This window comes from Ptiloglossa arizonensis, chromosome 3 (genome assembly GCF_051014685.1).
Source record: "Ptiloglossa arizonensis isolate GNS036 chromosome 3, iyPtiAriz1_principal, whole genome shotgun sequence".
Classification (NCBI taxonomy): domain Eukaryota; kingdom Metazoa; phylum Arthropoda; class Insecta; order Hymenoptera; family Colletidae; genus Ptiloglossa; species Ptiloglossa arizonensis.
Window position 1 is genome coordinate 12,855,774 of NC_135050.1, and position 26,984 is coordinate 12,882,757.

Consider the following 26,984-nt stretch of genomic DNA (forward strand, 5'->3'; position numbering starts at 1 on the left):
AAAATAATAAAAAATGAAATTTATTCATTATTTATTTATTATTAAAATTTAAGATAAATACATTATATATTTACAATGTTTGTTACAATGTTTCACATTTACTTCGTTCAATATGGACCAAAATTAAAATTGGCGCCACATAATCGTAGGAGAAGCCTGCGCAGATCTTTGTTTATTCGTGGTGTTGAAATTCGATTTGACCGGTGTTGTAACCTTAGTGAAGTGTAAAAAAAGTCTCATTATCTTTAAATAATTATCTATAAAATTAGTATAAATGGAGGAAAACGTTGGAGCCAATGATTTCCAAGAAGTACCAAATAGTGAATTGCCAGTAGAAAATGTTGAGGAAGAAGAAAAACTGCAATTGAAGTTGGAGGTTCTTGAAGACACTGCGACTTCTCAACAGCCAATTTATCAAATGCGACCACAACTACACGAGAAGTACTTTAATTTAATTATATTTATAATTTACGCCATTAAATTGTATTTTTTTCTTATTTCTTTTAAATAAAATGTTTCAAAAGGACACAAAATTTATTAATAGGGTTACATTTATCTCTGTTTTCATTTGGTAATTATTAATATATAATGACAAGAAAAATATAATACTTTTATTCTCTTGTAGTAAAACTAGTGTTGCTGATTTTATCATCATTTTCTAGCAATTGTAATAGGTGTAATATGATTACTATTATTACTACATTTAGTAATGGTTTAACACAATTATGATACAATAGTAATAAAAACTTTTAATGCAGGTTTAAACCCTTAAGTGCTAAAGAAGTTATACATAATGTATTGTTCGATCAACTTTCTGCAAAAATTTATGATGCTCAGGAAGCTATTCAGTGGACTAAAGATATAGCAGATATAATTAGAGAAAAAGTAAAAGGTGAAGTTTCTTTCCGTGAAATAGATGTTTGGGATTAAAATTGAGTAAAGTTTTATGAAATAATTCTGAATATAAAATGATCTCTTGTATACTTTTAGACTTAAAGTTCAAGCGTTACAAATATATTGTAAATGTGGTTTTGGGTGAGCAACATGGCGCAGGGGTAAAAATGGGTACAAGATGTATTTGGGATGCAGAGGCAGATACATATGCTTATGATAGTTTTTTAAATGTAAGATACATTTCAATCAATTCATTGCACATACTCTATATTTTATTAAAAGTACAATACATACTGTATGGCTATAGTTTTATTAAAAATAATATACATAATCGAAATATAATTCTTCAGAACTAGTTTAAAAAATATAGTGGGTGAAAATCAAATTTTATCTTGTAGTTCAAACTTTCAAATTGTTATTTATTAAACATGATGTCATCATGGAGTAACAGGATGATAATGCCTATTTTTCAAAGTAGGGTGCCTATAATTTTTCATACATATCTTTTAGTTTTCTTGTATGATATTTCCTACTTTTAAAGAGAAATGCTAGCAAGTGTAGTTTTCATCCTTGAATGGCAGAGGTTGGATTATTAATGAACCAACTAAGAGATTCTCTTTAATATATTCTACATTAATACTTGTCAATGTCAAAATTCCATGCGATTGTTTTATAAATTCTGTAATAATGTGTTATAAAAAGAATCGAGCACCTTTCATAATATTTTATCTTTATCTGCAGAAGATAATATCAGATATATACAATAGGTGATAACTTTTTTTCAGGACACAATATTCTGTGTGGCTACTGTGTATGCTGTATATTTTTATTAGAAAGATGGTATTGTTTCTAATATGATTAATAAAATTCGATATTTATTAATAAGGTTGTATTCTAAAATGTCTTGGAAAAAGGAACAATAAAAACAATCAAATTTATAGGTAGAGCGAACAGTTTATTAAAGTAGAAACTGCTACTATTACTTGTTAACACACTTTACATATATTGGCATGGCACAATTTTTACATATATTTAAAGATAGTATTTGTATTCATGTATTTAATAACACACACACTCGTATTTGTAACAAGAGTGCATTGTGTTTACATGCTTTGTGTTCACTACAATTATTATAGCACCATAATTCACAGTATTATCTTATAGTTACAAAGACATTTTAATCATGATTTATTAAAGACACTTGGCTTTGTGGCTATGACATTTACTTAAATTTATTTATAGTAAGACTGCCCTACACTACTGAAACTTTGTTGTAATGTTATTGTATTACACATTTTAGGCACTGTAAATATGTGCCTCGTATATTGTTTCACAATAGTAGACTGAAATTTAAGTACATATAGTACTAATTTTTTTCTGTGTAAAACTACATAGATAGATGGTGTATAGATAATTATTGTATAAGAACAGAAAATTAGAAGCATAATTTTGTATGTTTGATAATATATTGTACATATAATATTGCTTTAATAATATAATGATACAAAAGGATATATATTAATAAAATTATTTGTATAAAATTGTCCTGTCACGTTGCTCTTTATACTTTGTTATTCTAAATTCTTGAAAATATTTTTAGAACTATTACAAAATTTATAATATTTTATTAAAACAAAGTATCTAATTTTTAACAATACATCAACATAAATTTGTATATATAAATATGAGTATGGTACTACATATAACAAAATGTAGGATTCATGATAAACATTAAGAGTACTTTCGTAATAAAGAACAGAAAAATAAATAAATTTAAAAATTTATAGTAAATACGACAAAATAAAAGTATAACATATTAAACGAAATCTACTTGCATAATATATGCAACAACATACACTCAATGTTACATATAAAAGCTATTTTATATTATATATTAAAACAATTTAACAAGTGACAAAGACGAGAATAGAAAAATTTGGATGATTTTGTATTGACATCATTTTAGTATTTCTTCCCACGAATTATATGCAATAAAAACAACTATAATTTATGAACTAGTGAAAGATGTTGTAGTATAAAGCTTATATCTTTTATGGTAATTCTGCATAACCAGACACATATAAGTAATGAAACTTATAATTACGATATTCCTGTTTACCATTTCTTTTTTTCTTTTTATCGTTATTCCTTTAAATTGAAATAGTATCAATTCTTAATTGTATATTCATGTGTATATGTACAGAATCTTCGACAAATAGGGAATCTAAAGCAATTTTTTCTTCTATTCGCCATTGTGTATCCTTCTAAAATTATTCATTGTGTTAAAATTTCATTTCTACTCTTTAGGTCAAGATATGCGGCATTTTTGCAGCGTGTTCTACGTTCATGTAACCAACTGTATCAAAACACAGTTCCTATTTCAGTGGAGAAAACGCGACGTATCACACGCGGTGTATAAAACGCCCGCGGGGTCTTGATACTAGATTATGCAAATAACGGAAGACTGATAAATTCAGACGCATTTTCATTCAAATTATTAGATAGACGTACTATGTTAACATCACTGATCAATACAGTAATATTAATCTTGTAATAAGTTACATAATTACACACGGCATGGCACAACAAAGGGGCAGACAAACGGGAACCACAGCTCCGCCGCTTTTCGATTTCGATTTACTTTTGCTAGATGCTTCGTATTCGTATTTCGCACTAGCCTTTTGCCATCCTCCCTGTAAATAAAAGAATATAACATATATTATAAATAACAGTGGCGTACATAAAATTATTAACCTACGGATTGGTTTGGTTGAAACCTTCTTACATATGCATTAAATACAAAGTCTACTTACACCAGATTGCGACATTGCTGCACTGGATTCTTCCTTTTTGGTAAATTCCGCTGATCCAGGTGGATAGTAAACCGGTGGACCGGCGACATTTTTACTTTTAACTTTGGGCGGCGTATGTGGTACAAAGTCAACTTCCTTTTTACCGGCTACTGGCTCTTTTTGTTGCCCCTTCTCTCTTTTCTCGATATCTTCTAGCACTTCGCGCTAGAAAACGAAGACAATGTATTGAAATAAAGAAAAATAATATCTAGAGAAGTACACAAATATTGTCACCTACGATACCGTTTCATTGATCGTTATGGTATTCGGATCTGCTTTAACGTTCGTTCATTTTTCTAGATTTCATTACGGCCGAGATTACCGAGAAGATGGGTAAGGAAAACTTTACCTCGGAGTCCGAGAATGATGCCATAAGCTCTTCCAATTTTTTAGGTGGACTTTGTTCGGTAACAGCAGGCTTGGACGGACAAACTTGAACACCCCCGACTGGAAACGGTTTAGGTAACAACACCTCGTGGTCATCGGCATTCTTGTTAGGTGGTACCGTTGTGGTCGTGTTCGAGAATTTATATATAGTCGCGGTAGATTGCGGTGGGGTGGCCTGTGGCGGTACAGTATAATAATTAACCGGTGTTCCCGGTTTATCAGGTGTCGGGTATCGTCCACTGGATGGTGGCCGACTGGGATAATGTTCCTCGATCCGATTTATAGTGGTGTGTGTCTCGTTTATGGTGGGTGGCTGATTTTGATAAATGACCGTGTTTGCTGGATAATCTGGCCGATCACCGGGAGCATGTCCGTTAGGATAGCTACCGTCGACCTGGTAGTACTTCTCATTTCGCGTGATTGTAGTTTGGGGCGACGAGCCAGGATGATAGACAACTGTGGTCGGTTGTCCTGGTGGGACACCGTGGTGCTCCTCGCGGAAGAATTTAGATTCTTGGTGCATCGTGGTAGACTTTTTGGTAATGTCGGTCACCAGAGGTGGACTGCCGTACCTAATTGGTGTTCTAGGTGGAACATTTTCAGTCACAGTTTGATAGGTGACCGTTTTATCGGTGGCAGAGTTAGCGCCTTTCGGTAACGTGTACGTTATTGTTTGATCACCTGGAAGCACAACAGTTCCCGGAACACCGCCACTTGGTAAATATGTTTCAGGTGCTCCCGGTAACTCGTAAGTATACGTTTTAATAGTGGTCGTAACTTTCGTGTTTGGACCAGGTGCCAGATTGATCGGTATTGTTGGCGTTGGCGATGGGACCGGTATATACTCCACATTTCCATATTCTTGGGCGGTGTTTGTATGGACCGTAGTCACTGTACTCGGTATTTGTTCTGTTTGGTAACCTTGAACATTTCAATCGTCCATGTACTTAATTGTGAAAATGAATAGTTTTGTGGAATTAAAAAAGAAATTTTTCTCTTAAGTAGCAATTTTTAATGGAACGGTAATACTATGTTTATGTTCATTATCAATAGAAAATGAATAGTTTTATGGAATCAAAAAAGAAATTTGCTCTTAAGTAGCAATTTTTAATGGAACGGTAATACTATGCTTATGTTCATTATTAATAGAAAATGAATAGTTTTGTGGAATCAAAAGAGAAATTTTTCTCTTAAGTAGCAATTCTTAATGGAACGATAATACTCTGTTTATGTTCATTGTTAATAGGGCAGGTCATTTTTGATAAAAATATATAATCTATAAATAGTAGAGTGGTTTCAATTATTTGTAGTAATTATACTTTCTAAAATTTTTAAACACGTACTCGCAGATTCGTGAATATATTTCATATCTCTCTGTTGAACACCGGGCAAAGGCGAAGTCTGTTTCGAGCGAGGTGTAGAACCGTCGTTGTATATCTAAAATATGAACGAAGTATTGTAATTGTTACCTGGTACCGAGTTTTGTTGCGTTCCAAACATGAGAAACACTTACTAATTCCCTATTGAATGTTTTGCTAACAGGTTCTGGACCACGTTGGGTACGTTCTGTACTTTCTTCGTAAGTTCTTTCTCGAATGTTATCCCTGAAAAATACACGATGCTGATATTCACGAGAACAGATAATTTTCTTGAAACTTTATAGTTCTATAGTCGAATGTCAAATTTACGATTTCAACAGTATTGAAAATGTAGTTCAACTATGTCTTGCAACTGAATTTGTAAGTATTCAAAATTAGTTTCTATTTTAGCGGGAAGTATGAATGTACGTATTAATTTCTTGGCAACCATTCAGACAGTTGTGATATTTTGGAATGTTCTCTGAGAGAGAATTGTACTTACATTAAGGCCAAGCTGGTACTAGGTAGAGCATTATCCGACGTTGTCCACGTATCTGAAAAACAAAGAAGAAAAGGAAATCAACGTTACACGATCATTAACAAGGATTTGTTTAGATCAGTGCTACCCAAGCTGGGTATCACGAGTTCTCCCACTGCACTTGGATGCATCACGAAACGTACGTAAAAGAAAATAATAATAAAATAAAAGAAGACCCATTTGCACTACACGGATCTTTTTTAAATTCGGTGATGCGCGAGGAAGGCTGCGCATAAAACTATTGGTGCTATCGACTCCTCACGGTTGTGGATCACAACGATAGGTACGTGCATTGCCCAGTCGGTAATTGATAACCGGTAGACAATGATTTTAATTTACGTGTACGCGTGATCGTGTACGTATGAGAGAGAGTATTTAATATTAATTTGTTCTTTTAAACTTTATATTATTCTTTTGCGAATTGAAATGTAAAGTAGTATGCATGTGACGTTTTTCTTTCGGGTTTTGCCTTGTACTTTTATTTTTAAAGCTGAAATCGGTATTAGAAGTATTCTGTGCAAAAATAATAAAAAGGAAAATTACTAATCTGACGAAGTTGGGAGGCAAAAATATTTCGATGGGGAAATTTCAACGTGTTTGAATTTTTCGAAGAACATTTCAGTGTGTCTGAATGATTTCGAACAAATCGAACATTCATAATTCGAGACTGCGCAGAATAAGAAGACGAATAATACGATATTGCCGACGATTGCTGTCGGTACTGTAGACATGCAAGTGTCGGTAAATGGAGAAACTTTTAACCAACAGATAACGAGAGTATTGTGTTAAAAATACTTTTAACCAACAGATAGCGGAATCTATTCCTCAGCGAGAGTAGTAAACAGAAGTTTCTCATTTCACTCTTACAAGAATCACTGTGACATTCATGAAGGTAATGGACAAATTTCGACAAAAGGAAAAATTATTTCAAACGAAATCAATGTCAAACATATTCAATTTCGCGGGCAATTAGCTGGTATTTTAATGAATAGATTTACGAAACAACAATTTTACTTGCGAAACGAGTTAAAAATTGTTAACAAAATTTAACAAGTAGGAGTGTTCAAAATATATAGCTTTAGTGTTTAGTTTTTACATAACAGAACAGTTGGCAGTAACTTCATGGTGTTACGAGAGAGTGTGCTTATTATTAATTTGTCTTTTGGACTTTACATTTTTGTCTCGTTAAGAAACTTAGCGAAGTTTTAATAATTCCTATTAAAATCGTACAATAGAGACACCAACACTGGTAAGGTGTATATTCAAGTTCAGATTTTTACTGAACGGCCATCACCTGCTGACCCGATGACAATGGTCATCCTTGTGTCTCAATGTCACGTATTTTGTCCTTCCCACTGCCGTTCATGTTTTTCGTGTTTTTATTTTCTCTTTCGAAGTAGAGGGACGGAGAAATCGGGTCAATCTTCTGTTGTGGGCAGCCCTAATATGGATACGGTTCTGTATCGAGTGTTACCGCAAACAACACACTCCGGTCTCTACGTCACTTCCATATAGAGAGACGTTCAGCGCGAAAATCTTCTCCGTATAATGGCGTTGCCGTGTTACTTTTGATACATAGTTTATTGGAATTTCACGGGATTTCAACAGTTTCGACATTTACAGCACCACCGCTTGCCTTGCATAATGCATATTTATTACAAATTAACATAGTCTTTGCATACGTGGTACATATCTCGTATAACGTTCACCGTTTTACAAATTTACGCTCAAGTTTCAAACCGTTTGATCGGTCGTACGTTTAGTAATATTTCTAAGCATATTTTCGTTATTAAGCACGTCGAAGGTGTAAGTTTTCATATGTTGTTCGTACGTGAAAGATAAAATCGGACGATATTGAAAGTTACGCACTTATCGGGCACCGGTGTAGTTAACAATTTCTATTTAGTCGAGGAATGTAATTTTCACATTTTGTTGTTTTATTTTGTAAACTCGAGTAACGATTCAAGTTAGTATCTACATTTTGGATACATCTTGTCTATATTTCGATCGGAAGCTGTGGTATTTAACATTGTTTAATTTGACTTGAAATTGTTTTCCTCGTTCGTTGATTCCATTATGATTTGTTAATTGGGCTAAACTTGTCCCACTTAGTAAATTGTCAAAGTTGTCTCGTTCTTCTTAATAAATTGCTCATCTACGAAATTCCACTTGGGACTCGCGGTATGCACCAAGAGAGTTTTGAGCAAATGGCGGGAATTGGGCTTCGCGAGACTCGCGCGGCAACCATCGAACCTCCCTCGTTTTGTCGTTCTCATTGTTAATTAACAGTATATCTGCAAGGCCGTTCCGCGCCTTAAAAGGAGCGACACGAGTGACCAGCTCCCCTACCTTACACGAACGTTCAAAACGCGCCAGCGCTTGCGCGCGATTCCTCGCAAACACGCCCGAGGGTTTCTAGCAGCATATTAGGCGTGTTCCGTCACGAACGAAACACTTTTTACTAAAAACTAGTCGCAAGTGTGCGGCCTGTTTTGATACTATTGGTATTTTTACATTTGCAATCGGTCCTTTCCGATCGATCCGTTTTAAAGGGTCTGTTAAGGATCAGAGGTGAAAAGAAATTTTCTGTTCCGTTTCTTTCCCCCTAATTTTTAAAGTTCGAAGCCTTGAGCGCAGAATTGTACATAAAAATTTCGGAATTTTCACTTGGCGCGAATAAATCGTAATAAATTATTTAAAATCGGTCCAAGTGTTTTCAACGTTTCGATCATTTCGTTCTGGTCCTTTTCCAAAGTGATACATCAAATTAATTAAAAAGAGTTCCTTCGTTCTCGAGATATTATGCCAACGAGCTTGAAAAATGTTTCTTAAGGGGAAAAAAACGAGTTCAAACTTTAGAGTATACTGTCGGTGTCGATTTAGAGTTTTCGGAGTTTTCAAGTTTTGCTCGATAATTCGATACCGTAATTTTGCACCTTTGCTTTAAATTACGTCGTTTCAAAATTAAATTGAAACGTAAATTGTATTAAAGGGAGTGAAACATTTTAGAAAACTTACCAACTGGCTTTCCATCGAGGTTCTTGTTGTACTGATAGGACACCTGCTTATATGCAATCGTTTTGCTTTGACCAGGTTGTACCTGAAGTGTAAAAATGTATTTATTAAATATTTTTCTGAATATTAATGAAAACCTGTTCGCGAGATCCTTGTTTATTACCATAGTTTTTTTTCTGGACTAATCTGGCTCGCTACTGTAATTCATAAATACGTTGTGCTAGTATCCGACTGCATTGCAAGAGAATGCTATAAATAGTCAGTGAATCTTTGTAATGAATGAATAACATAGAATGAATTACAATGCATATCGAGTGAGACTCGTATATGCATTGAATGCGCAATGAAGCGGGCTGAATTTATATAACTTTTTTATACAGTATATAAATACACATATATATATTATTTTACGTTTCAATTTATAAATTTTAACTGTTTTCTTTCAATTAAAAGCAACACGTTGAATGTAGATTGTCCGTAGATTTACCTGTTCTTTTGAACACTAAATTACAGTTTAGAAACATTCGTAAGAGTTTAACAATTCGTATCACTTGTAAGAGAATAAATTATCGAAACCTTCTTGCTTTGATGGTAATATCGTAGTAATGTAAAATATTGTACTATGTAATTTATCAAATATTAGTACATTGGACGACAATGGAATATAAATAAGAAATTCTTGGTGTGTCGAATGTATCGTTAATTTATTTTAATGCATAATTAAGTATTCTTCTCAAATCGAAACATTTTTCACTTCAATTTTTGGATCACCTTCAGTGAAAATTATAATTTTGATTTATTATATTATTATCAGAACACAAATCAATTTTTTCGTTCCACAACTAGTATTTAGTTTTGGTACATTGTATTCAATTCGATAATTTAATCGATGTGATCATTTACGGAAGATCTGGATTATTCGTATATTTCAAGTACGATAGATTCTTGATAATCCGGAGGTGGATTATCCAGGTTTCGAATTAACCGTGTTTTACAATCAAGACTGTTAACAGCTTAGAGTAATCTGTTAACGAGGTGTTGCTCTTGTCGAATTTGCATTCCACGTTTCGCACAGAAGTAAACGGTGAGCAAAGGCAAACATTTTTGCTCCCTTTTCTTCATTTGGTTAACGAATAACACGTACGTTTTATTTACCATACTTTTTATAAGTCTCCACTGATCTTGAAGTTTTCTTCAATTAACCTTCTATTTGACCGATATACACGGTAAACAATTTTAATGTAAACTAAAAGTGTTCATAATTCTTTCTGCATTTCAGAACAAATGGTGCACTTGCTGGTAATTATCTACCTACTGTTCGTTAATACTCTTCGATATTCAGATTACTCGTGTCTGTACGTAGACACGTTGAATGAACAATTACCCTGCATTCGTTGCGAAAAACGTGGGCCGTGCCCAGGCGGTTCTTTTTATAAATTACTAATTGTAACAAATATCCTACACAAGAAGACGTCGACTGATCGGTAACAGTGTTTGAATTACGTGGAATTTTAGTGCTCTCAGGGCCAATGAATATTTCATCGAGACAGCAGAGTCTCGAAGACAGAACCAAGACACCAAAGTTACGTAGGCAATTGTGCGCCAGGTTTCAAATCTTTATAGCATTATAATACAATTGAATTGCCAATAGCTACATGTACGAACATTTGCAACTTGACGAGTTTGGAATGGTAATGTAAAATTGACATTTTTCTTTACGCGTGAATCTATACCGGGTTCGACTATGGGCTCCATAGAAGTTTTAATCTGAAAAATATATTCTGCAAGGGCACGTAGAGATTGATAGGTGTATTTTTAGTACCATGTCATTGATAATACTTTAACCATCGCAGTACCTTTCTGGCCGAAGGAAAACCGTTTTTCAAGGAATGTATCATTACAAATCTAATATTTTATACGATGTATCGGTCATTGGAAGATCGTGCAAAGATGTAAAATAGGTGTCGTGTATACGCGAGATCCAGGTAATTGCAGCATTTCCTGCATCACGCGGCTCGTGATGAAACATTCTATGAAAATGTAGATTAGTTATACATGTAATTTGCTCCGTGCATCTCACGATTGCCGGATAAACTTTCAGCCTTGAAGCCCTTCGAGTATCTAAGGACACCGCTTATTATTTGAATACGGAATAACAGCTTCAAGTACGAAAGGCGAAATCTCTAAAATATTATTCGCCTGAAAATTTGTGTTCTAGTTTACCTACTAATTGTATCACAGCCTGAAAAACAATATTTATTCGAACAACTCGCGTCTATATGTTGTTATAGTTCATTCTTTAAATATTTGACCGTGTCGCGTATTTTTTTTTAAATTTACTAAAAGATTAACCGGACAGCAGTTCGTCCGAGTAAATTGCCCGAATAATACAAAATATAGAATTCTATCGAAAAGATAAAATCGGTGTTAAAATTTGCAAAATTCCACCATTAAGTCTGATCTCCTAAATCAAACGGTACTCGTATAAACAATGTGTTTGTACCTTGATCAATCTAAGAAACGATTTATAAATGAATATATTATGTTCGTGCGATCTAAATAAATATACCGATAAGTAAAGAGTTATTGATATCGCGGTGGTAATATATTCGATTTTATATTTTCACGTTCGAAATGCAAGATGATTTCACGTGAAATAATTTTGAAGTATGCGCAAGAATTCCAAGTAAATTGTACACCTGCCCAATTTTAGTTGAACGTTAGATCAGAGTTTGCGGCGGCTGTAAACGCAATGTTTCTATCGCTTTTAACTATAAGAGTGATCTCACTGTTGCGATCCTTCTCATATACTAAGAGATCTCATATCCTTCTCACATACGTGGACATAGGTACGGACAGACCCTCGTACCTCCGGGCAAATCACGAGCGATGCAATCTCTTTGACATATAATTGGAACTGCCACATTTGAGCAAAAGGAGGTGAAAAAGGAGGAACTGAAATTACAGTGGTTGTCTATCCATCTAGACGCGTTCTCGATGCATTTTTCTCCTTCGAGATTATGCAACCAATTTATGAGACACTTTAGAAATGCACTCTGTCCGAGTGCGAACGAAACAGAAGGTGTAGCTACGCTTCACGCTTCGGTCGTTAATTTTTTCTACATCGATCGGTTTTTTTAAATTCGAAATGAACTCCGTATCCGGAGAACTAATTCTTCTCTATAGAAAAATTATATTTCGCGAACATAATAAGTTGCTCGATAAGAAACGAAGCTATTAGGTTCGTCGTTCTATTTCTCTAAAGATGGTACCACCGTTCGATGAACGTGTGCGAAGTTTCGTGTAGATCTGTCGATTCATTCGTATATATAGTATACAATCGTTCGAAGTTCAAGTGTCATTGTATTCTTTTACCATGGAAAAAACGACAAAAGTTATCGAACAACCTGGTGTAACATTCGTGAGCTCCGACTCGCGTGTACAACACGAGTTGGAGCGTAATTAATAATCGTAATCCACTTTGTGAACTTGCGACGAGAAGGAACACTTCCAAGGAACGAACCAATGCGATTCTACGTTCGAATCAGTCCACTCGATTACAAGTTACAGTAATGTGTGGAGAGAAGTGTTTTTCATTCGTATTCCAAAAATTACGTACATGGTAACGAGTCAGATAAACGATAATCTAGAGGACTTACATTTTGCAATTCCGAATCGATGAATTCTAAACCGGGTATACCACTCGATGCGCCACTTGGTCCACTGCTCACGTATTTCTCTGTGGTGGTCGTCATCGTTCGAGACGGTGAAATGGGTCTAAAGTTGAATTTGTTTCCATTGAAAGATCAGCTTCTCCGTCGGTGCTTTTTTTTCGCGACGAAAGGTGCTCTTTTCTTTTTTTTTTTTTACCAATCACTCACCTGACTTCGGAGACCACCTTGGTTGGATTTGCGGCCACACGATACTCCACTTGAGGTGACAGTGCTCTGCCTCCACGACTTGGGGTGGCACTTCTCGAGACACTTGTTTGCAAGTCCTCGAGAAGAGCATCTGAAATCGTCAATGATGTCCCGTTGCACTATTTTTTATTCAAAACGGCGACTTTACAATCAAACGTGATGTAATTTTACTTAAACACGTATCCTAAAGGATTAATACAGTATTTGTTCGATGTTTAAAGAAATGTATCTTGTCATCGATGGAAGAGTATTTTACTATTCTTCGGGTTAATATTTTATTAACGAAATCTTACAATAGGCTACGAATAGGAAAGTAAATAGAGAAACGAGTAAATGATAAATAAATGTAAATTCGAATACACGAAATTGAAAAGAAATTTAAAAATGAAAATTTCTCGTTCGTAAATATATGTACGTATTCACGTTCGACTGAAATTTTGTATTTCGTTGCACAGATTAGATTATCGGTATAGCGAATTGCTTTATTTAATTCGATCTGCTTTTTATACTGCGAAAACTTTAATTGCTGTGAAATCTTGTTAGGATTTCGCAAGAAGCGAACCTTGTACTTTCTCATTTATTTATAGAAAAAAATGTAAATCTGGTGTTTGATTATAAAATACCATAATATTCGGAATATTGAAGTGTTTTATCGCCGATTGGATACATTTCTTTTTATAAATCTCTTTAACCGGCGTTGTGAAAGATCGTAGTTTTATCGGGTATTTTAATGTAACATACAGTGATGATGTCATTTGCTACGTACTGCATTAAATATAATTCGATACGTCATTCGATTTGATGGTTCGTAAGAACGCTTATGCAATGTTGTAACATAATACGAGCTACTTAACGATTTCTAATTGTTGTTACCGCGCGTACGATACTTGAAATATTAATCGAGATGTCAACTTCGAATACTATAGTTTCTTATACTCGACACGTTACCACGATAAAATCCGTCAAGTTTTCAATCGTTAATGACAAATTACAATACCACGTGTAGACAAATTTCGATACGTTACACAGTTGCGTTCGAGCTGTGTAAAATAATCCAGAACACTTCAAAATTTAAAATCAAAGTCTCGATGTTTGCTATACCCACTGAACAAATATATCGAGCGGTATTCGAGCTATTTCCATTATTCCAAGAATAATCGAACGCGTGTTAAACATCGAAACCTCTTTTAAAGCGTGCCGCGTTGTTTACTCTTAAATCATTTTTCTTTCGTAAATATTTATCACGACGTGAACACCGAAACCCACCGGAGCGAGAACGTGAAAAGATGAGGTAATATTTATGCGTTTGAAGTTTTAACGCTTTGCGATTTAATTTTAGCGAAAGTCGTGGAATTGTAAGATGTGGATGGAATCTCGATGGAAAAAGAATCATCTAAGGATAGGGTTACACCTCTGGTGGCACATTTAAAGGTTTACCTAAGTTGTTTTCGAGGCTGTTGGCCGTGGTTGCTGCCTGGCTCTGGCCAGATATAGGACCGCCATGACTCACGATCTTTCTGCTGGTGTGTGTTGTCGTTCTCTCCCTCACTGCTGCTGACATTGCGCTCTTCTTAGCGTTCCCTGCCTCACGAAACCTGACGAGCAATTCGAAGGAATCAAACGTCAATTGGTTTATCGACGAAAACGGTCGTGCACCGTTGTACGAGTGAAACAGAATCAACGATAAATTACTAAATTTACCGATAACTATCGTCGTTCTTACCCGTAACGGAGAACCTTAGTAACCGTTCACCCGTAAAACCGTTACGATGTTATTCTCTCTGTTATTATCCGTCGATGTATCAAATACGACTATTAATTTCAATCTCGTCGAAAATTATTCTTAACTTTCGTTAATACCGTTCTAATCGATCACTTGGTCGAATTAATGCTCGATGGATAGAAACCCGTGTAGATCATCGCGTGAAATTGATCATTTCCGCGAATCGTTTCGCGGTATGTTCCTCGTAACGATTCCGATTCACGAAGAACACTGTCGCGTTAATTAAACACGGCATGACGCGATACGAAAATAAGTGCAGCCTCGATAAATCTTATTTGGGCACAAAGCTGGTCTCTTATGTAAGCTTTTATGCGTTGTGCTCGCGATCGTGTGCCACGAGCGCTGGTCAATGTTTCGCGAAACGGAGCACTTTTCGCCTTGTAACGCGGCACAGTTGCCCGGAACTTTTACTTGAATCCTGTTATTACAACTCGTCCGGATATTGAACGTAACAGTGGTCCTATTTATAGAAGCTGAACGTTTATAAATATGGCGGATTCTAGAAGACCGAGAACTGGATCTAGAGGCGCGGTGCAGGAACTTTCGCGGTGAATACCTGAAGCCGGTTTATCGGTGGCACTAAAGTAAGTTGTGGGTTAGAGCAGTGGCATTTCGAATTAAGTGGGCGCGTGTAATACCCGACGTTCTCGATAGAAACTTACAAACCGAGATTTATTTCCACTCGGCCGTTCTTGTGCCACTGTTCGATTCTTCTCGAACGCGGTCTGCCTGTTCAACGATCACCGATGTTTTGAAAACTTGCCGTAAAATATGTTACAGTAAGGCTGGCCGTTCTCCCATTGTAGGCAGATTCGTGGGATTTGCTTTTAGATCGTTCGAAAGATACGAGAAACATACGAGAAACGGACATACTCGACGGATCAATTTACGTGGACGATCAACAGTTATCTTCAAGTTTTTCAATTTTCTCAGCACTTGTATTTTTTGTGCAAAAGTTCTCGGATGATTTTCACGAATACGAGCGTTCACCGTTACGAATTTCTTGAAAAAGTTCTCGTGAAACCGATATTTTCGAAGTTGTGTAATACTGACTCCATGGACACAACTATGTAGAAATTTTATTATTCGAAATTTCACAAAACGAACAAAATCATCGTAACGTGGTTATAGTAAATATAACATGTTACAATTTATATGTTTATATCGTACGAAAGATATGAAAAAAAAAGATATAAGTAATTATTACTTTTGAAAGATAAATTCAACAGAGAAGAAAGCTCGTCCAGAATGACACATAATGACTTTTTATTTATAACTTAATGATAAAGAAATACATATGTATTATATTCTATAATAGGTAGATATAATATCAGGTAATAATAATGATTTATGCTCGGAAGATTATGAAATTCGTAATTCTCTACTATTTTAGAAATCTGTTACTTTAATTTATCCGTTCAACTTCTCTGAGTGTACCGGTACGTACGTGTACGTTTAATTTATAAATTTTGCAACGTGGAATGGAGCACGAATATTATGAACAAATATGCACAAATGCATTCCCTAATGTTTGGATACGTCAGCATCGTCGCAAGATTGGTGAATGCGATGGGTCAATAACAGTCTGAATTTTTATGTGTAATTCGAACAAAATAATTTGTCACCGAAAGGATGAATGGTTTCGGTTCCAAATATTGACCTAATGTTTCGAGCAGCTTCTCGAGAGGCTGGAAAGTATTTCCTCGGAAAATGCCAAACGGTCGACTGTGTTATTCCGGCGGAGACATCGATGCGAATGGGGCAAAGGGGCCAAGGAGGCCTTCCGAGAATCGTCTGTGGAGGAGACACGCACTTATATGATCACCACTAAACCTTGAAACGTATACCCAGACAGTTTCTAGAATTTGTATTCCCCTAACAAGTCTGCCAGATAAAGAATTTTTTCTCAAACCAGTCCGTGACTGAATTTCGAAATTTTCGAACCTCTATTCGACGCATCGCTCTTTCATTTCCCATTTACCGATTATTCAATTATTACTTTCCCTGTGCACGAACAATTTGCATGTTTGGAAAAAAAAAATATTATATTTACGAACGATCGAACTTCTGAAATCGTTTCTTTAACGTAAACTAATCTTTGTAACTTTTCTGTTTCCCAGATATTTCTTAGTTCGCGTTACTCAACACTGATCATTTTCCTTGGTGAAACGTGATACAGTAAAGTGACTAATAAATTACAAATTATCGTAAGTACACTTATGTATTTTATGTTCAGTGTGCACACATTTCTCGATACTTTTTACAAGTACATTTTACTTTTGATTATTTATTACAATGGTATTTATACCGAAAAGTATGTACTACACGTTTTAATTTATTCTTACTTTACAAGAATCCACTGTACAGTGACAGATGAATTATCCAAGTTAACGTGTATCGATGACACAGAGAAAGAAGTAACATCATTTGTTGTAAAAGAGCGTAAAGCTTTCGTAAAAGATATTTCCTCGTTATTATTATTACCAATATTTATTTCTTCGTATTCTAATGATTTTTATCCGAATGTTATTCAAGACGACTTGATGAAAACGCACTTGAACATACCAATTTAAAACACGTGTAATTACTCGGCCGGCTGTGTAATTCGCTTCATATTTTAGTGATTCCGTCACTGGCGACTACATTTAATTTTATGGTAGCTCGAATATGCCTGGCTGATAACAAGATCAAATTCATTGTCGTTATTAACGGTTTAGTTATTATTCGGGGCTTTTAGTTGAAAATTTTACCACGCATATTGCAAATTGTATACCATTATGATAACAATATCGTAAATTGAATTTGAAACTTAACGAAATTCAGAATTTGATGACATCGAAACATCGATGTTTTTACATATTCGCGTAAAATTAATAACTTACATTACAAAATTGATTTTTCCAAATGTGTTGCCATTTCTTTTAAAAATTGTGTATTATCATTTTTCGATCTTAAAGTCGTTGTCTACGGTCGAATGGTAAAACGATCGTGTATTATTATTACTACGCCTTCTTTTTTTTTAAATTTGTGATACTCGTTTCCTCGGAATTTTCGTTTCAAGAATTTTGTGTGTTACGCTACTGCAAATGTGCGATATAACCTCTCGTGACAGATCGTTAACGGAGTGTTACAGTGGTAGTGACATTGTGCACCGTCGTTCAAGGACTTCGTGTGAATGAAAATGATGATGACCGTAGTTGATCTGATTCGAAGAGGAGTAGTAGTTGCGCAAATACGTGGTCTGCATTAAAAATTCGAAGCTTGGGTGTACTTAAATTTTGTTCCTATATTTAAATACTGAAAACAAACGTGGAATTGTGGTGATGATTATAATAATGGCGAATCTAGTCTAATCACATATCTGCCACCTGTCTAATCACGTATTACCTATTATATTTTGTATAACTTTGCTGTTTTATTAATATCTATTAATTATTATTTTACACGATACAGTAAGCAAGTCTAGTTATCTCTTTTCGTGTGTTTTATTTTGAATGTACACACGTTTTTCAATACTCTTGAAAAATAATTTTATTCTAGATTGTTCGTCACGAAACTTGTATTTACACTGTAGAGGATTAAAATAAGATGGTCAAAAACGTTGTATAAAGTTATGCCTGATAAGACTAAAAACATTTCGATTTATTTACTCGAGATACAAAAGAGTGGTCGATTATAATAATAAAAGTTGAAAATACGAGCTACATAAGACAATTTATACTGTCTTAAAAATTGTTCTTATTCATTCTAATCAAAATAACATTTCCTCAATTACAATTGATTAAGTACAGCACCCGTGTAATGCTTCGAATATTAACTTAGAAATCCAAAGTACGTTATATAGTATTAAAAGTAGTTATTGTTTGAAAATTATGTCCATGCACCAATAAATATTTTGAAATTCCTTTAAAAGGAACAGCTACCTTCGAAGAAAAATATATTGCAAAAAGGATTGAATAATTCAGGATCAATAATTTTGAAATTTTTTTTACAGAAATGTTAGGGAAAAGTATTAAAATTTAAAAATACCGTAATAACGATGTAAGTAGAAAATAAGGGAAAAATGATAATTCCGTAAATAGTTTCGTTTCGTTACAACGTACAAATTTAAGCAAAATGCTTATTTTATACTTGTTTCTGCTGTATGATTTTTATTTAGAGCTTTCCCTTATATTGTGTATGTTCTACGTTTACATTGAATTATGTAAAATTATGTTACATTAGTATAAATCCTCGTTTCTTCCTTCAATAACGTTTGAATAAATTTAACATTTCTTTATAGTGATAAAAATATCTATTAATAGATAGTATTTTAATACAATTTTCCTTCTAACGTTAGCTATTTGGCCGTGTCAAATATCTTTCTGTGTCTCTCGATGACCTCTTTCTTGTTATCGTTGTTATATCAATTGGTACATATTTCTTCGCTATTAAATTAATATCAGCAAATAACATAGGAAGCAACTTCATACAAACAATACAATATAGCATACGTTTGTAATATTCGTAGCATGTTCCACAATATTCTCTGATCGTTGGACGCTACAACAAAATTTCAATTATTCAAGCAAATCGTGATCGTACTAAGACCAATAAGATTTGTACTGGACCAAATATTTACTAATTTGTATAGTAAATTCTGTCGTGTACGAGTTGTTTAGATTCACATATCTACGTGCAAACAATGTTCGGAAAGTAAAGAATTCGAATTGGAGTTTGAAATAATCGAGCTTCTACCGTACTTTTATCGTCTACGAATATGTAAACTTACATTCGTGAAAATAAAATGTTTACTCGTAAAATTGTTACCGAATTTTTGGTACCACAGTTAGCATCGTTGCCTTAAATACACGTAGTGATTGTGTATGCGTTCCAATGGGTTCGAATTGTTTGTGTCGTGACAAATTCGGTAAAAATGTTACGAGTAAACATTTTATTTTCACGAATGTAAGTTTACATATTCGTAGACGATAAAAGTACGGTCACGACACAAACAATTCGAACCCATTGGAACGCATACACAATCACTACGCGTATTTAAAGCAACGATGCTAACTGTGGCACCAAACAAGCTATGCATCCACGTTAGAATCAGGAAAAGCGTCGAGGAGGTAGAAATTTAAAGAAAACAACGAGTTGACGAATTCGGACAGAATTAGCTGGCTGATTGCCTTCGATGGTTGGCATCGGCCTAAGTTACTCTTAAACCGACGAATGACGTTAGGTATCAATTCTACGGTGTTAAAACGACAAAGTTGTAAGCGACGCCGAAAAAGAAAGTAACTTCCATTAATTGAACAACGAGGGTTTCAAATAAAATCGATTTGCAACTAACGGTAAATTGCGTAAGCGTGTCATTGAGCGAATGTTTTAGAAGCTGAAAACAATTCTTCCAACGAAAAGTTGTCAAGAAATGTAAACAGAGAACAGTTACTTGGCTAAACATTGCTCGTACTAAAATGCATCAGTTGAGAGTTGCATTTGTGCAATTTCGTGCTAAATAGAAACATTTGACATATAGTACGTGCGACTTCATCGCGTTAAAAGTTTGCGAAACGTCTTGGTATTTTCTCTTGTTGTCAAGCACGAGTTTGTTTTGAAAACAAATATTTAATTCGTATGCGTAAAAACAAATTAAGGAATTTTCGATGACCGTATGCTGGTGTCAAGTTTTCTTGCATAGGTGTTCAAGGAAAATGCTGATAAGAAAGTTTCAAGGATTTTTCAATGGCCTTCGCCAGACGCAACACTCGCGTCAATGGAACGATCGAACATAAACGTAACACGATTAACGCGATTGTAAGGTAACTAATCAACCATTGGCAGGAGGACATTAGTGACATCTGTTAATTACATCACGTGTTTCGTCTCTATTTGCACGTAAATACGTTCTTTGAGTATACAACGGAGAATAAAGTATTCTCATTATTCTCTTCGGTTATTTACAGTCGCTTATTCACCATGTGAACAAACCATTAGCATTAATGGAAAACACGAACAACATTCTTCAAATTGTTCGAATTTCGCAGACAGTGACACTATTTTCTGTAAAATTTTACATTTCTTTTACGTCTCCTTCTTTTACACGTTATTTGAAACGTAATAAAAAAAATTTTATTTTGCATATTTCGCATCAACGTGTAACATTACGAAGTGAAAGGGTGGACGAAGCAGCGAAAGAAGCGATCAACTCGAGTTATTTCAAGGATTTTTCACCTTCCATCTTTTCACGTATTCTTCGACTGAACTGTTACATTGGCAGAAAAGTTCGGTCGTATTTTAATATGCGAGTAAAAATTTTCTCGCTCGGTCGAAAATAAAAGAACAGGTAGAATGCATCGTTCGAGGGCTTATTATTTCATCCACTTCTCGTACGGTACGAAAGAATTATTTTCGATATCCTCGATCGGTTCCTCGTGATGTTAATATTTTCTTTAAACACGATATTTTTTATATATACAAAACTTGTCCTCGGCTCGATAACAATTCATCGATCGAAGACAAGTTTCGTCGTCAATGATCGGTCATCTGCAGTCGATGCGATATTAAACTTCCGATTACAAAGAAAGAAAAAGAAATCCATTGGTAAACAATACTTAACGAATAAAATGGACGAGTAACGGTTGGTGCAGCGCGTGAAAATTTCCAATCGATTAACGTTTTCGTGTTCAGTTTTCATCGTTAGTTTAAATATTGAAACGCTACTAAAAAGTTTAGAAGAACTCTTTAGAGTAATGGGTATATCGTCGTGGCTGCGTTTATTTTCGATTCAAGAAAATCGTAAAGGAAACGATGCTCGGTTTGCGTAAATTTAACAGTGACATTTGACATCACGTGGGTGGCAACGGTGCAGCCAACTGGCGCTCAGGGCTTCTTTCTATTTTTCGTTTTTTCCTCGGTGTCTGATGTACCGCTCTTTGTTTAACTCGCGCAAATATAACCCACCAGCTTTTACGAAAGCGTGGCGCGAAAAGAGCGACTCGCGAGGGAATCGCGTGAATTTTCCGTGTTCTTGTTGCCAAGACACCCTCGATTATAAATTACACTCTATTTTTCATGCTACTGTCTCGTGCTTCGTAACAAGCTCTGTAACTTTATTACTACTATTAGCACTTCTTATTAATTTTATTCTGACTTTACGTGAACCATTTTAAGCTCGATCTTTTTTTTTACCACTAAACACCGCTAATCGCGACACTGAAACGAACATTAGCAAATTACCAAGTACAAGTCGTTTGTTGTTTCGCGCAAATGTTATCGGTTGCAATTAATCCCTTCCACTGCGATTGATTTCCAAGCTCTTTTATAGTATTACGTAGACAGCGATTGGAAACAAATTAATTCTATTTACGTTATTTTTATACGTATTTTGGTCGGAAACGTTCACGATGAATTCGTAGGTTTATTGTTTCGATACAGTGAATTTAATTGTTTCGTAACGAGAAATAGTTTTTAATTGTGGTCACACGTTTGCATGTACCGTTGTATCATCTATTATTCTTACAAAGAGGTGACGAATAATTGTAGTGATTCATTAATGACCAAAGAATACAACTTTACTCAAATAAGTGAACTATTCATCGAATTCGAATAGTTCGTATATAATTTCAAAACAATTGTTCTCAAATGCATTCGCATCGACATTTTCGGTCATTAGCAATTGTTTACCATTGATTGAGTAGTTGTTCTTGGATATTTCTCCCGATTTTGATATCCTTCGATAGTACTTCTTGCTCGTGTTGTTTCGTCTACCGTGTGCACACGCGTCGTACAATTTTTGATGAATTTTCGTGTAAAAATTCCGTTTAATTTTGTTCGTATATTAATTTAGATCGAAGTTTGTCGAATATTGAATTTATATGAGATTCAGTAGGGTGGAATACAAATTTGATGGAACACAAAAATAGAAAGGTGAATCAGAATTTCGTCGATGAATAACGATTGTATTTATTCATTGGGGACACGTTGAGTAATATTGATTACTCGATTATTAATCGTTTTACCCTGAATTTGTCGTTTGTACGTGTCGCAGGAGGTCGCACGACTGCGTGAAAAATAAATCTGCGTTTATTTTTGGCTAACTGCGCGGACGATGGGAGTTTTATAAACTATAGACCTATGTTTTCAACGTTGCGGCCTATTTTTGGCTGCTTTCGTTGTCCGGTGTCCTCTTTCCTTCGATGACTGAAAAGCTGCGTAATATTTATATTCTTCTGAATGTGTTTCGTGTCCGGTGCACGCGGTGAAATAAGTTTCGCTCTTTTAAAAACGAGACTGGTATCGTGTAAATTCACGAGTCTCTGCATACTTTACTGTGCGAAATTTTGGCACACTGTAAACATACAGTCGCTCATTCTGAAAATCGTCTAAAAACATTCCATCCGTATTATCACAATTACAGAACACAACAGATGAAATAATTTTAATTTTCAATTATCCATCGCGTCCAGTAAACGATGAAATAGAAAATAGCACGGTCGCTAACGAGGAATATTTTCAATTGGATGAAACGAAGATCATTTTTTTAAATACTTATGCACTTTTCGTATCTGGTTGTTTTTCCGTTTCGTATACGCTTCGAGATGAATAAACTATAATTTTGGTTCGTTAACGTACAATTAGGGATTAATTGATTTATCGATTTCTACCTCAGTTTCGTTATAGCAATGTCTTATTCGTGTTTGTATTTTTTTTAATTATCATTTCGTACATCGGGAAATGGCCCAGTATCGATTAAATTGAAAGAATTACAAGCTTTTATTAGGTTTTTCGGAAAGTCATTTCGTTTCTTTTAGAGTGCATAAACATTTTATTAAATGATATATTCTCCATTTTGAAAAACGAAACAACTATCCGAACAACCCGATATTTTCCAACTCGTATTTTAACCGTAGCGTTGAATTTATCATTACACGATATTTTTACCGGCACCGATTAGCAACACGTAATAAGAAAAATTAACCGAACCGACAAGGTTTTATTATTACACTTTTTCTCGGTGTAAACGTCACTAAACTGCACTACTGCGAGAGCGTGATCAGAACGGTCCTTGAAGCACACCTTACATGGAGAAAACGTCCACGAAGACGGAAAGTGGGATTTGACCTTCCGCCCATCCACCAAGAACGATCATCTGCTTACTGGGTTACGTGCGCAACAAAGAACATGTAGTAAGCGTGGTTCAACGGTGTGCCTCGTCCGTGTCCATAATTAACAATTTACTGTAAACTGTCCAACGATCTTAACCAACACCTCGAGAATCGAACACGACGCTACGTTACAATTTCTCGACTAATTTATCGAATTCACTCGCGACGAAAGCACAAATGAATTCACCGTTCCATTCACTATTTAAACAACCGTGAAACGGTTGAAAAAAAGGAAAAGAAGATATCTTTTTCATTCTCGCTCCTACAATAATATTACAGGAAGTAGTTTTCTCGAATTCGCGTGCAAATGAATTTTTAAACGAAAAGAATACGAATAATTATTGTAAAGAACACGTTACACATCACCCCGATTTATTTCTGAACGTTCGAATGTGATCCCGCGATTGCAACGAACATTTATGAGGGGAAGAAAAGAAAGGTCGTGTGTAACGTACGAGAATCGCGAAGAAAATACTCACTGAGTCACGCTTGTGAAACGAACCCGTGGCATATTTAAAGTTTCGATTTTCCAGTGTTCGCTTTTGCGAACACGGTGGCGTCAACGGTGTCGAATCGAATTTAGATCGATGATTTTTCGTGTACCTCGAAACACGTCCATAGGGGGTAACGCGAGATGCGTTGACCGGTGACACACATACGTGATATAACGACAACCACTGTTCTCGTGCAGCCTCTCAAAGAAGCCGAGCGTTTTTCAATGCAACGAGATTAATTGGTGCGGGACACTGCCAGTATGTTGACCACTGCATTTATAGTAATCCAATGCAGGCAGAGGGCTCGGTCCGCTAAGATCGACGAGGGTCCGTTGATCCCAACGGATAACTAATTAGTATTTGGTAAATCGCGTTCAACCGCACATTGGTACCGCACGCGATCCACTTTATGAATTTTTAGTTATATTTTCCAGAAATTCTTCTAACCCGCAGATATTTCACGATCCGATCGCGGCCGCGTAATTATCGTTTATAAGTCAACGCGAATCAACTATCCGAGGATTTGCAAATTGTTCGGGGGATCGTTTACTTTTCTCGAATACCTTCCCATTATCGTGTTTTCAACAGTCTGGTGTATACTCAAAAAATGATACTTTGACGGTAGCCACACTGACGATTAATCGCGAGAAATAAATAATATTTCTCTTCTCGAGTACTTCTCGAATTTGTACTTTTCAAAACGAATGCAATCGCGCGAATTAATCCGAGGATTTATCAATTTTCCAGGGATCGTTTATTTTCGAGGAATACCGTCTCGCTGCTCTATTCCCAAAAGGTTAGAGTACACTCGAGAAAGTATACTTCGACGGTAGGCGTACTGACGATCGTTCACGAGGTAATAAATAATATTTCCATTCTCGGAGATTTGCGTCTCGAAGCAAACGCAACTGTACCGTTTCGATCGAAAACCTATGCGCAAACTTTACGCGCCGATGGCTCGAGGTATCGCGATATTAGTTACAGAGAAGAATAGCGGTTACGCGTTCGACGTTGGATTGCTACCCTCGTATCGAGCGTTAATGATGCATTTAATAATCCAGTGGCTGATACAGTACCAGAGAAATATGAAGTATTACCGGATTGAATAATTCAGTACCGGGCAAAGTGGAATGCAATTTCTGATTGTATGCAAACGATATTATCCATCGGGCGACACTTAGTTCGCACGTACGTACCAGAAAGTACAACCGCCTCCTTTGCCCGCTTCCAATTATTACGCGTGTATGGGTGTACATGCATCCTGCACGAGCATCGTATCATCGATCCTATTCGTATCGGATTTTGCTTCGGGCTCGCGAACGAGTGTCCCGACGGATCGTTGTTTCGTCTCTGGACGCGTGCAACGACCACACCAGCGAAACGTGAACAATTTTTTAGTCTAATTCGAGCGGAGACACGGAAGCCTGAAACGTGGGTACGTGAACCGTTGGAGAACTTACCTCGCGAGAAAGGGTAATCCGATATTTGTGATAACGCACCGGTCGATTCACCGTTCGTTTTTTTTCGTTTTCGTTCTGTTTTTTGTTTTCCTTCGTTTTTCGTCGACAATTTTCGCGCGTCGAAAAGATCGACCAAGAAATCGAAAGGACAGTGCACGTGACACCGTGGAGTGCCCGTCCAATACTGGCTCGCTCCACTTGGCGTTTTGCTCGCGAGTGCGCAACGCGGGGCACAACTGGCGCGCACGCATGCGCGAACGGATTACACGAGTCAGGTGCTCGATTCGTCGATCACGTCAATTTCGAAGGAACTGAGACCGGACTCCGAGAGAGTTTTTTTTTTTTTACCTTCGATCGCGGAACACGATCGCAACCGAGTGGATTTTCGTATTGATTTTTCAAAATGGAAATCGTTCCCTTTCTTTTCCGAGCACGGGGGCTCTCAGGGATCGATGTGAACAATGGTTGTCAACGTGCCAATTATTAAATAATATTCGTTTATATATAACGATTTTTATAGATATATATATATACATCTATTGTTGTCTATATACATATTGATCTATAGATAGATATATTAATTAGAAGTAAACATTTGGTGTTTAATGTGGATACATTGTAAGTATATATTGTTTGTAATAATCAAAATAAAGATGGTAACGAATCGGTTCGAAGAATATAGTTTATTTTAAATGAACTTTTCGACCTTTAATTTGGAATATGTACGGTATTCGAAAATGTGATTGTTTGTACCTAAGATAACTATTTATATATTTATAAGTACAAATATTTTTGTATCGCGAGGAGGACTCGAATTAAGGGTTGATAAATTTATTTAAAATAAACTACGCTTGTTTAGATCATATTTGTTGTAATATCTGAATAATATACAGAATGAATCGGATAAAAATTTTTTAGACATACTATATAATACTTTTGCAAATATTTCAGTTAACATAGATACATAAACATTCTTTAAAATTCTATTGTTCATCGATGTATATCGTTAATGCACATTGCCTCTGTACATTAAATTATGCTTTTATAAAAATAACTCTTCTGAAAGTCATCCGTAGGTCAACATATTATACATGCAGGGTAGAATTTGTCTTTTTATCGGTTATAATATTGAAA

The 26,984-nt window shown here is 35.5% G+C and overlaps 2 protein-coding genes across 3 annotated transcripts; one reads left to right on the forward strand and one right to left on the reverse strand.

Moving 5' to 3' along the window:
* The first annotated feature begins 218 nt into the window (after positions 1-218).
* LOC143144176 (dynein light chain Tctex-type protein 2B) lies at positions 219-2,151 on the forward strand. 2 transcript variants are annotated; one of them, XM_076306298.1, is made up of 4 exons: positions 219-441; positions 759-892; positions 991-1,124; positions 1,680-2,151. In XM_076306298.1, the coding sequence occupies exons 1-4, from the start codon at positions 275-277 to the stop codon at positions 1,725-1,727; spliced, it is 483 nt and encodes a 160-aa protein (XP_076162413.1). In that variant the 5' UTR covers positions 219-274; the 3' UTR covers positions 1,728-2,151. The 2 variants fall into 2 exon arrangements, with proteins under 2 accessions (XP_076162413.1, XP_076162412.1); XM_076306297.1 differs by lacking the exon at positions 1,680-2,151 and having other exon boundaries at positions 991-1,467.
* On the reverse strand, positions 1,829-26,056 carry LOC143144175 (uncharacterized). Its single transcript, XM_076306296.1, has 11 exons — positions 25,851-26,056; positions 14,402-14,559; positions 12,926-13,055; positions 12,704-12,821; positions 9,048-9,129; positions 5,994-6,045; positions 5,647-5,737; positions 5,477-5,570; positions 4,096-5,054; positions 3,708-3,911; positions 1,829-3,587 (listed from the first exon to the last, which is right to left on the reverse strand). The coding sequence occupies exons 2-11, from the start codon at positions 14,523-14,525 to the stop codon at positions 3,453-3,455; spliced, it is 1,989 nt and encodes a 662-aa protein (XP_076162411.1). The 5' UTR covers positions 14,526-14,559; positions 25,851-26,056; the 3' UTR covers positions 1,829-3,452.
* Positions 26,057-26,984: the final 928 nt, after the last annotated feature.

Bases quoted from the DNA above. Each gene is read 5' to 3' on its own strand.
- LOC143144176 (XM_076306297.1), top strand. From the start codon at position 275: ATGGAGGAAAACGTTGGAGCCAATGATTTCCAAGAAGTACCAAATAGT. The intron at 442-758 runs GTACTTTAATTT...CTTTTAATGCAG, and splicing joins CGACCACAACTACACGAGAA to GTTTAAACCCTTAAGTGCTA. The intron at 893-990 runs GTGAAGTTTCTT...GTATACTTTTAG, and splicing joins AATTAGAGAAAAAGTAAAAG to ACTTAAAGTTCAAGCGTTAC.
- LOC143144175 (XM_076306296.1), bottom strand. From the start codon at position 14,525: ATGTCAGCAGCAGTGAGGGAGAGAACGACAACACACACCAGCAGAAAG. The intron at 6,046-9,047 runs GTAAGTTTTCTA...TTTGTTTTTCAG, and splicing joins CCTCGATGGAAAGCCAGTTG to ATACGTGGACAACGTCGGAT. The intron at 5,738-5,993 runs GTAAGTACAATT...TGTATTTTTCAG, and splicing joins AGTACCAGCTTGGCCTTAAT to GGATAACATTCGAGAAAGAA.